The sequence below is a fragment of the Schistocerca nitens genome, chromosome 8 (assembly GCF_023898315.1).
Source record: "Schistocerca nitens isolate TAMUIC-IGC-003100 chromosome 8, iqSchNite1.1, whole genome shotgun sequence".
In the NCBI taxonomy this organism is placed as follows: domain Eukaryota; kingdom Metazoa; phylum Arthropoda; class Insecta; order Orthoptera; family Acrididae; genus Schistocerca; species Schistocerca nitens.
Genome location: NC_064621.1, coordinates 243389214 through 243401667, shown reverse-complemented (window position 1 = coordinate 243401667; position 12454 = coordinate 243389214). Strand labels below are relative to the sequence as shown.

Genomic DNA, 12454 nt, shown 5'->3' with positions numbered 1-12454 from the left:
CAGCATTACACAGCCTTCTATTCCATCAATGCACCCATAGTCTTTTCCCTTCTCTCCTTTTCCGCTCCTTCCCCCCCTCCTCCCCCCACCATCCATCTTACCACCAGATCGGGCCTGGCTGCCCCACCCTCTCCCCACCAGGTCCCTGTGTGCTCCCACAAGCAATACTTTACCGTCACTCACCTCAGCCTCGCTGCCCAAGCTCCCCCCCCCCCCCCCCCTATCCACAAAGCAAATTGCTTCTCCCATCAGGTGCATTTGCTGTCTGCAACCTAACATTTCCCATAGTAAATGAGTAGCAATGTATCCTTGTTATTATTCCATCCTGAATTTTCCATTGTTTGAAATCCCTTGTCTTTACTTTTCATATTTCAAAGGTATAAGCACATACCACACATACCAGGATCGATATATTACTCCCTTGGCTTTCTGAGCAGTACCTTTATTCCACACCAAGCTCCTGACACTTTTCTGAAACACTAAAGGTTGCCTCCAACTCTCACTGACTTCCTGATCATTTCTTCCACTTGTTTCCTCTATGCTTAGAATATATTGGAAGCTATAAATTTCTTTCAGCCATTCTCCTACCAGCACAAGTCTTGGGGTAGCCCTCTACATCTTCCACGACACAATGGTGAACTCACTAACTGTCACATTAAATTTCATACGATGTACACAAATCCCCACTATTAGTGCATCTAGCTGCTGTTAAACTACATCTTTCACATTACCACATATCATTAGATCAATATGTTATCACTATACTCTCCAATTCTTTCTATCATGTTATGCATTATATCAACCACATTTAGGTTGAAACTGTACTGCCTTGTTATGAACCCCTTCTACTTTATTCCGTGAGTGTTCTCATAACCTACTTTAACGTAGCTTTTATTTCTGTGGTGCATTTCTTTGATCCTGTTAACGGCACATTTTCAGATAGTTTTGTTCTCAAAACGATCAGTACTTAATTGCAGCACACACTTTCACACGCCATCTCAAGAGCTGGAAAGTCCACAATTATGATGTTTTTTTCCTGCCTTACAGTACACGTAAGTTTTGTCACTGACCTCCTTTTCTTGCACACACACACACACACACACACACACACACACACACACACAGCCACTTTGTGTGTGTGTGTGTGTGTGTGTGTGTGTGTGTGTGTGTGTGTGTGTTCAGGATAAAAAGTAGAGGAGGAGGGAGGGGGGGGGGGAGGCAGAGAGAGTACTTCTGTTACAACAAGAGCAAAGAGAAAGACTCAACAGAGATCACTACAAGTAGAATAAGAGCACAGAGTAAGGACTCAAAAAGTTGAAGTGATTTTACCATCTTCAAGCCTGCAATGTGCAACCCATTATTCATCTGCAAAAGAGTGGATGTCTGTCCTCGTCTTACACAACTTGCTCCATCGTCGTTGCAACTGCAAATGATTCCAAGTATGCAAGGCTTCTTCCTGCATGGACATTTTTCCGGTGGCTGACAGACCAATCCTGGCATAAAACATGCATCCACACAACTCACACTGAATGGCTGGAGGAGGGCAGGGTTGTAGCTGAAGGAGCTTTCTTGCTTCTCACTTGGCCTTTTTGTGTCGGCAGCATTCTCCTTCAAACAAGTTGACAGCAGTTAATGTAGTGTTCCTCCGCATTAAGTGGCCCACAACACATTCTTCGCATGCCTGTATGTTTATGCTAGCCGCCTTCATGATGTGTTTTAGCTGGTCCTTAAATCACTTGACAGGAGTTACATGAGTTCTACTGTCAAAGTAGTGTCACTATAAAGGATTTGGTGGAGCAGCGCTGTATCATGCATGCAATGAACATGGCCAACCACCTCAGTTGATCACTGATGGTTGCCTTAATGCTGTTTATATGCACTTTCTCGAGAACTGCAGTGTGAGTCACATGGTCGTCCCACTCTATGTTCAAGATGTATCTCACTTTTAGTTGGTGGAAGTGCTCAGGTTTCTTGATATCATGGCTATAGCGTGTCCTAGTTTCATAGCCATACACAAGTACAGACATGACAACAGTTCCATACACCATGAGTTTGGTGTGCAGGTTTATGCCTTTATTCATGAAGACTGGTGTATGAATGGGCAGCCTCAATTCTTTTATCAACATCTTGTTCGCAGATACATCACTTAGACAAGACGCTTCAAAGATATGAAAAGTGCTGTACCTGGCTAGTGCCGGGTACAGGATGGAGATCGTGAACTCAGGGAGAGGTAATCCTGGCACAGATTGTGCAAGTATCTTCATTTTCCCCACACTGATGGTAAAATCATAGTGATCACATGCAGTTTCGAAGTAGTTGGCTGACTGTTGTAACTCTGTCTGTGTCAGAGCATGAGACGAAATGTCATCATCATACTGGAGTTTTGTCACCTGGGTTACCTAGGTACGAGTCTGTGAACGAAATCTTGCCAGATTAAATACAGAGACCTACACCAAAACAAAATTTAATATCCATGCCTTGGCTGTTTGCAGATGATCCATACTATAAGGCAGCCAGAGAGTGTTGGAGCATGCGCCTAGCCTTGCTTCAGACCCTGTGTGGTTTGAAATGAATCTGCTGCAAAGTTAACACAAAGAATTTGACCAGGTATACCAACAAGTAGAGCTTGAACCAGTTCCACATAGTTTTCCACATGGTAGATCTAGGTACTGAATCAAAGGCTTTTTCCAGGTCATAGAAAACTAAACATAGAGACTTCTATTGCTCTCCGCATTTTTCCTGGAGTTGTCCAACACAAAAGATCATATCTGTTATGCCTCTGGAGGTTCAGAAATTGCACTGATATTCAGGCAAAATCCTTTCTGAAATAATCTGGAGCTGATGTAATAGAATTCTTGCAAGAATTTTACCTGCAACTGGCAATAGCAATATACCACATACACTATTGTCGCCTTTCTTAAAGCTAATGATGAAGGTAGCACTCTTCAAGTCATCAGGTACTTCTTGAGTTTCCCAAATTAAAAGAATCAGTGTAAAAAGTCTAGTCTTCATGGGAATATCTCCATTTTGCATCAATTCTGGAGGAATGTTATCGAGGCCAGGAGGGTTTCTTGGTCTTAGTTGATTGAGTGCTTAGATAAAGTACCTGTATGTGGGTGTAAATGCCACCCATAATTGTTGAGGTTGCTCAGGGACATTACAAAGTCCTGAGCAACACTGGAGGCACAATTTGGAAGCACAGAGAAATGTTCTTTCCAATACTCTGAGATTTCTACATTCTCAGTTAAAGTGATGGAATCATTAGCAGTCTTTAGGTGTCCCTGGTGAGGATCGAATTGCGTCGTCTACCTCCTTTATACCTGCATGGAAGTTTTGCAGGTCACAAACATCAGAAAATCTTTGTAGTTATTCAGCTTTTTGTTGCCACCAGTTATTCTGGATTTCCCTAATTGTGCCTGATATTTGCCCATAAGTTCAATGAAATGTGCTTTCTTCACAAAGGAAAAGCATCTTGAAGAAAGAGTAGATGGGCTTCCCATTTGGCATTGATCAGATATATAATTTCTTTATCATTTTTATGAAACCAGTATTGCCTTTTCTTCTTCACAAAGCCAATATTTCTTTAGCTGACTCTGACCTTCTGAAGTGTGGTCCATTCCAGATTTGTACTATCAGTGCTGACTGGATGACGAGCCAGCTTATTCGAGATTGTATTTCTGTAATCTGTAGCAATGTGTTTAATTTAAAGTTTAGATGTGTTGAATTTCCATCGGGCTAGGTTGTAGGTGGATCTTTTTGGTGATTCACATCCTCAAACAGCAGAAATGGAGCTTATGATCTGTCCAGAGTTATCAACATATCTTGTGATCCTGGTGACAAGTACATCTTTTTTATCACATTTCCTGGTGCTAATATAGTCAATAATGTGCCAGTGTATCAAGTGAGGAGACAAGTGGAACTGGATGTTGGTAATAAAGAATTCCTGTTGATCAGATAAACCAAGGAGCAGCAGACTATTAGTGAGGCAGTTGCCAAGACCTTGTGTCTTCATCACATTGTTCCATAACTGATGATCTTTATCAGCACTGATGTCGATATCGTTGGAAAATAACAGTTTGTCTTGAGGTGGTACTTTGATGATGGCTGTACTCAGCAAGTTATAGAACTGATCTTTAGTATCCACATCAGCATCCAAGATGGGAGTATATGCAGAGATGAAAGTCATAAATTTACTTCCACACAGGTGAATTTGGAGAGACACAATTCGTTTGCTGACAGCAGCTGAAATTAGTTGATGATCATTCACCAATGGGGTCTTCACAGTGAATCCAGCACCATGGGGTTCTCTTTCTTTTTTCCCTCCCACAAGATCATGTAACTGAAAGGAACTCTGTAATTTTACCTGTGCTGGACAATCTGGTTTCACTTAAGGCAGCAATATCCATGTTCATTCAACCAAGCTCCTAGTTGACAAGCATTGTTCTTCTCCCAGGCCTGTTATTTTCTTTCAAACCAAGGCAGGGTTAAAAATTTCAAGTTTCTATTGTTAGAATTTTGATAATCTTCATTTGTTGATCAGGTGGGGAATGCCCCACTGTGTGTGCCCAGCCAACTGGCTGAGGGTGTGACTATTGATGTTCACTCACATTTTCTACAGCCTTCCCCATTCAGGGAGGGCAATGGAGATACTAGAAAGCTCTACCCAAACATGGATACAGGACCGAATTCCTGAGCAGTCACAGGGTCTCAGAAAGATGACAGTCACACATCTGCTGCCACACCTTCTGCCACACACTATCAGGTGGCTTATTGAGTATGGATGTAGATGTAGAATGTACAGGTCAAACTACAGGCTTCCAGTCTCACTCAAAAATCTGCCTCCACCATCCTTATCCCATCACCGCTGGACTTGAGTTACAACTGCAACGGACTTCTGCAGACTTGAAATATCACTGTGTTGTGCCATCACAGCCAGGCCATCTGGTGTGATCTCATCCCCTCCACAACTGCTGAGAACCATTAAAAGGATATTCATCCTCCGTCCATTATGCCTTTGGATGGTCCCCATCTCTGCCTTTGCTGTCGCTAAAGGGAAGGGCCCTCATGGGATAATATAAACCGGGCCAGGCGAACCAAGGATTTTCTCAACTGTGTTTGGGACTGGCTACCCTTCTGCCCTTCTATTTACAGCATGCAGTACTATCTAACTGCAATTAATTTTGAGTATATTAATTCAAATTTTGCCAAGTCTTTCATTCAGTTTCATCCATACTTTGTTCAAAAGTCTTCATATATGAGTGACCAAAACTCATGAGAACAAAGAGGGACATATGTCTATAATCAGCTGCTGAAGCCTGTATGATGCATTTGTCTCCATGCAGTCCTGGTAGAAAAGGGTTCATGAAACCCTATATTCAAACTGGCAGCAATTCTGACCCATATTAGACTGTTGTTCACACAATAAGGCTCTGCAGAGGTGATATGATGTCCATTTGTCAAACACTTGTGGTCATGCTGTAGTGGTTTAAGCATATGGAAATTCTTGTCTAATCTCTAATACGCTATAATCCATGCATCACTTATCATTTCACATTCAAACTCGGTTAACTGTCAGTTAACTTTCAACCTGCTGACATATTCAGTACACGATTATCTGCAACAGGGTACTTGGGTATTTTTTCCACTCTCGTGCGATACACCACACCTAGCAACAATATTCAATTGTCTTACAAAGCAGATCTTCGAATAGGACAAACCTTCCTGTGACTTTTAGTTTACAATATCTTTCTGAAGAGCACGATCTGTAATACATCAGTTTTAGTCTTGGTGCCTGCTTTATAAAGCTTGCAATTTTGATTCTTCTCCACAATATCAGAGCTTCAAAAAGGCAACTCACATCTAAGGCATGTGCTTGGTTACCCTCTTGTCCATAACTTATATGGATGGCATTGTGCATCTGCATCTCACAGCCTCCCTCCCCAGCCGTCAACACACCACAGTTAACAGAAAGCCTTTCCTGGATGATGCTGCTGCTTACGTAGAAATGTCATAAAACCGTGAGACTGTAGAGAAAAGCAGGAAAATGGCAGTGAAACCACACTTAGTGCACAAAACATAAATAAATGTAACATAATGTGCACAAACAGGAGACAGGACCCCCTATTGTTCAATTACATTGCAGACCACCAATCACAGAAAACATAACAACTATAAAATATCTAGAAACATATAACCAGGGGCAATGAGATTCTTTGTAATAGTATAAAGAAAGTGATATTTGCCCATGAAAGAGATATCCTTTAAAACACTTGTATGCTTTTGAGTACTGACCATCAGTCTGGGACCCTTACCAGTTAAGTTTATAGTGGATATAGAGAAGATCCAAAGAAGAGCAGCACATTTCATCATGGGTTTTTCAAAAACAAGAACGTCATGGATGTGATCATCAACCTTCAATGGCTGCCAATGCAATCGGAGACTGTGGTTGTGTATGTGAGTTGCATTTGCTTGAGTATATGTTTTCTTATTCTGATGAAGGACTTTTTGGCCAAAAGCTTACTTATTTGACAGCCTTTTTGTTGTGCCTATATGTGACTCAGCATCTCCACTATATGATGAGTACACTGGAAGTTTGATTTTAGATTTTTCAATTTTACATTTTTCATGATTCTACATCATAAATTCATAATCCCTGTGAGAACCCCATAAGATCAATGCTAAAAATTTCCCAATTTTATGTTTCTTCCCTTGATTCTAAGTTCTTACTCGATGTCTTGCTTGTCTTCATCCTGTTTCCTTTCTATTGATATATGATGTGACTGAACAAGTTATAAGGGGCACAGGCCACTGTGGAGAGGGGAGACGTGAAAGAGGAAACACTGACATAATCCACAACTGGCACTGCCAACGTAACTTCCAACATTTAGCTTCACCACACACAATTATGATACAACTACTAGTAGGTCACTGCAGCTATAGAAAAACACTACAGTCGATGCGAAGTGTTCTGGACCAAGCTAACAGATGACAAAGAGGCCCAGCTGTTACCTTTTCTTGTGCCACTTATAACTCAGTCTCATCTTTCTCCAGATTTTTCTGATGTACTGTATTCAGCAATAATATCAATCATCAATCTTTTAAATTCAAACACCAAATCTCAATGAATATGCTCAGTCAGAATCAAGGAAACATCAGCCATTTCGAGCTAGCGAGCTCTTGTTGGCTGGTGACTTGTTACTTCATCCAACAGTCAGCGTAGCCACCACATCACAATAACACACTTTGTTCAACTCACTGCATAATAAATTTAGTGACCTTAGCCTATGAAACATTCAGAATTCCTGGAGTACTGGATTATAAAATACATATAGGCACAGAAGCTGCAAATCAAAGTTGGTGTGAGAATTTCATTCTTCTCCTCATAGGCAGCCATTTTATCAACACGAATAACATCAACGGACACAACCAAATTGCAAATCCATAAACAAACAAGAAATAAATTCCAAAATTTTACGTCAAATAATAGACATACTAGGAAAAAAGTAGATTTTGCTACTAGCATTACTCTAGGGTATATAACTGAAAAGACTATCACTTTTGCTAATGATATATGAGCTAACTGAATAATTTCCCAACGAACTGCATCAAAAATTATATCTTAAAACAAACAGTTTTCTGGGTTCTTTCATTTTATGTTCACCTCGAAAATAGCAAAAATTTATAGCTTACATCATTAAATACACTAAGAACCACGAAATACGATGACAACTGCCAGATTACAGCACCTTGGACGTTTGTAACATTTTGGATGTTTGTTTTACACCTGCAGACAGTAGTTGTATAGCACGGTGACACCATGCTAATGCAGTGGCTTCTAGCACTTAGAGTGATAAATGGAAAGCTTACTTGGCAGCTTGTTCCAAAGCATGGCTGATGTCATCGGTGTACTGCAAATGGAGTTACCACGCCTTCTATCACAAATGGAGTAACCATGGCTTCTATTTAGGTTTAATTTATATGATTATACCTCGTACGCCCTTCACTACCATGCATTAATTTTACTTATGCCTGGAGCCTGTCGACAGAGTCTGGAACGTATTGTGCCTCTACCGCCTACACCCAACATAAGTCACTCCATTTGCTATATGCAGCATCACAATTAACAGGACGTGTTCAGTAAACAGTTGTACGATGACTTGTCCACCTTTGCTGCAGTCCTCAACTGTGTTTAATGCATTGTGATGGCAGACAGATTGTTATAAATTTAATGGATTACAGTTACAGAGAAACACTGAAATCGGTAAAATAAGTATCACATGTGAAGGAAAACTTGTGTTTATATATATGCTTTCACAAAACTCGCTGTGTTTACACTACAGCAATCGACAAGTTCGAAGTGCAAATGGTGCGCATTAGCAATACTGTAAAATGCTCCACTTTGACCACTCAGCACCATAAACAAGGAAACGTTTACAAGAAATACACTAGAAGTCACTGTGCTAAAGTAGGCAGAGTATGCTGCAATGCCACTGGCTGCAGAAGGAAAACACGCATTCCCACATTAGATTCTGACTTCTTTCACCGTATTTCAAAGTTTTTCGTTTAATTCACCATGTTCATCAATTTTTGCTTTTTCCTGGGCGAGCAAAATGGAAATATCTCTCAAAAATGCCTGTTTTCATGTATAATTTGTGGTCACAGCATGTCACAAAATAGCTCGATTATTTTGTACCCAGATACCAATTTCAATTTTTTTAAGAGTTCTCACTTGCCGTTACACATCTATGAATTTTTAAGAACTAGTGAAATTCATTGCCACAACTGATTTTATGAACATTGTATTGTAAATTTAATTTCCTTCACTTATACAGATTTCACACAATGTATTGGAGGGAATTACGATTTTTAATTATATATGCCAATTACATATGTTTTTGCTTGGATTTGGGGGTTTTAACATTTTCCTTGATTCTGCATTTTTCTCAATTCTGTGTTTTTTAAATCTGCACTGTACAAAAACATAAAACAGAGGTTTCATTTAGTAATCTTTTCCATGTTCAGTGTTCGTTTCCATTTTCAGCAGTCTTTCAGGTTTCATGATTTTTCACCTGGTTAGTGATAATTTTTCTTTGTTTGGTATTCTTTTGCTTTGTTTGGTGATACCTCATGAGAATGAGAATACATTTACGCATAATCTTTGGATAAGTTCCACACAATACCTGCAGTTTATTTTAAATTGAGCTTTACTGTTACATCCAAAATTAACTTAATATTTGTGATACTGTCCTGAATTTGCTTGTAAAGAATTAAGTCTACACCTGAGTTGCCCCACGAATCAATTTTTCTATAATAAAACGTTTGCCCTGATGTTAAGTCTATTTGGTCATTATATTTTCCCTGAACCTCACATAGCATGGTGCAGACACAGAAGTAGGTGGGGATGCCACTTAACTGATGTAATTGTACGAGTTCCCTCAGTCCGATGATATCAATATTCTTCAACTCAGGCAAGGATCTTGCAAGTCTCAGCAACCTCCAAAAGGCTACCCACACTACATTAGCATCCCACGTGTGAAGCATTTAATGAAACTATGTGAATAGCACCAAGCCTTAACGCAGCTATGATCACAGCAGTCTCAAATGTCAGAGCATAGGATCAACACAACCAGGAGTATCTGAAACATTTTAAAAAAGTCCTACTGACTTTGTGCATCAATGTCACCTTTACTCATTGAGTCACACTTCAATAGAGGAATCAGAAAATTATCTCAGGACTAATTCAGTTACTTGTCTTACCATGCATAAAAATTCAAAGTTTTCAGTATTATGTAAACTGCTTACCAACTGATAGAGATTTTCCCAAAAGTCTTGAGTCATGAGCCTAAAAGCAGATAACAATGCCCAACCAAAAGTATCAAAACTAGTGTAACCATAATTTGGATTTGGGCCATATCCTTGAAGGCACGTGTATCCTTCTTCACACTGCCTGTACAAAGAAAGAAGAAGACAAAGATAAACTGAAGAAGTCATAGCAGTAATTGAATTTAATTTTAAAAATCAAAAATTTTTTTTAAAAAGGCACTATAAAAATAAACTGAGACAAAAACTTAAAAGTTGCAATACAGAACCAAATGAAGTAAAATACATCTCAATAAAGTAATATATTTTTCTTTTTTATTTATTTATTTATTTTAATGATTTCATTATGCCTTCTGCTGCAATTCTCTTTATTTCTTGTACGACTGAACAATTTTGGCCTTAGTGAAACTACTTGAACAGCACCAGGCCTTCACACAGCTATTATCACCACAGTCTCAAATCTCAGAGCCTAGGACCAACACAACCAGAAATATTTGAAAGATTTAAAAAATGTTTCCAATGTATAATGCTTCCATTTTAGATACTTGAAAATGGCCTAAGGCTGAAATTGTACTATCAAAATATGAAATAAAAAGAATGGCAGCTGAAGGCATCACAAACCATTAAAAAAATTCATTGCAATTGCAGACCCTATTGCACTGACAATTATAAAATAATAATGAACTAAAAATTCTTACCCTGCTCCAGATGAGTTTCCACAAAGACGAAATTCATACCCTTCCTTCACCCAGTTTGCTGTAAATGAGAAATGGCATTATTAAGCATTTACTGACAACAACAAATCTTAAAAAAGAAAAATATAGATTTCTGAAACTTCTACACACTTTGTTACAGGGCGCAACATTAGTTTCCTAAAATGGCTCAGTCACTTGAAACAAAAAAGCTCACATATTTTATTCTTTCTTCTGTCAGAGTAAAGATAAAATTACTAGAGGTGTTTAGAGCTGCTGTATGTTACAGTAACAAAATTCTGTCTGTGAACATTTCAGGCAACCATATACATTCGATGGCGCAGGAATTGTCAAGAGCAGAGGATTGTTTCTTCCAAACTGATACTGATTCCACTCACAATCTGGAAATTTCTGTTTAGTTAGATGAGTGTGACTAGTAAATAATATATCATCCCTGGCATTTATAACCACTATGGTCTGTTCAAAAGTACTTTAAGACTGATATTTCAGCAGGAGCACATTGAGGCACAGAGCAGATTTGTCATTCTCAAATTTCATTCATCTCACTCAAATGAGCAAACTATTCACCATATAAATATGGAACTGGCATCACAGTCTTCTGGAGAGTTGTACTATGAGTGCAGTAAGTGATCTCCTATAACCAAACATATTTACGTTCTACGAGGCATAATCGGAATGTAAGAGTACTAGATTTTTATATTTTTACAGAAAAAGTGTATTTGAAAAAAATTACAGGGTACTGTTGATGCACTTGTTGACTATTTTTCCACACAATTGCTAACCCATTCATTGTAGGTGGTGAGAGATGGTAGAAGCTTCTTTATGCCCTACTTGAAGAACTCTCCCACTTCACTCCAGAACCTCTTTCTGCACCTGCTCTTCAGTTGAAAATTTAATTTCACTCTTGTGTGAAAAGATTATAGTCTGATGACACCAAGTTGGGGGAATACTGGGGTGGTTCGAAACATCCTAACCAAATTAGTCCAAGAATGCCTTGGTGACTAAGGCTGTGTAAGGACAGGCATTGTCATGCAACACGCACACACCTCTCATCAACATTTCTCTCCTTTTGTTTTGAATGCTCCATCTAAGTTTTTTGGGATCTCACAATATCATTGTGCATTAATGGATTGTCCCTGAGGCAGAAATTCAATCAAAATTATGTCTTTCCAATCCCGAAACACTGAGGCCATGATTTTTTTTTTTTTTTTTTTTGCCTGAAATTGTAGTTTTGAATTATTTTGCAGATCAAGAATTGGTGTGATGCTACTGTGATGACTGTCTTATTGTCTCAGGCATGTAATGAGCCACCAACATTTTGTCTCCAGTCACAATAAAGATTAGAAAATTCTCACTTACCAATTAAAGTAGCTCAAGAAACATGTGGGAGCTACTAAATTGATTTTTTTGGTGCTGCTCTGTCAGCTGTTTTGGGACCTATCTAGTGAAAAATTCCTGGTGTTGCAGCATGTCTTGTATAAAAGAGTTCTGGGAGTTGTGGAAAGATCGTAAATTTCATCCACTGTTAATCGGCAGTTTCACAAACACTTTCCCTGATTTTTTGCACAAACTCATCAGTCAAAATAGAAAGTCTTCCTTTCCTCTGTTCATCATGAACATTTGTTCTACCTCCACTAAACTCCCTATACCATTTAAACACACTTGTTCTGTTCACAACATGTTTGCCATACAACAATTTGATTCTCAAAAAGGTGCAATATGTGTTATTCCTTCTGTGAGTAGGAAGCGAATCACAGCATGTGGCTTACAGTTAGCAGGATTTCTTAGTGGCATCTTTCATGCAACTGAATACTACAATGTGAGTTCAAGTACTATATGTCCCCATGATGCTCACTCTGATAAAGGGATTCCCCTCTATCTCTCAGAGTTGCCTACCATCAAAAAACAAAAACCTGCAGCCT

General features: G+C 39.0%; 1 protein-coding gene across 1 annotated transcript in view; it reads right to left on the bottom strand.

Moving 5' to 3' along the window:
- Window positions 1-12454, bottom strand: part of LOC126199500 (sodium channel protein para-like) — a 391295-nt gene that overhangs the window by 178737 nt on the left and 200104 nt on the right. The window contains exons 7-8 of the mRNA XM_049936423.1: window positions 10518-10575; window positions 9802-9946 (exon numbers count right to left, since the gene is read on the bottom strand). Of these exons, the coding sequence (XP_049792380.1) occupies window positions 9802-9946; window positions 10518-10575 (203 nt within the window). The remainder of the gene's footprint in view (window positions 1-9801; window positions 9947-10517; window positions 10576-12454) is intronic.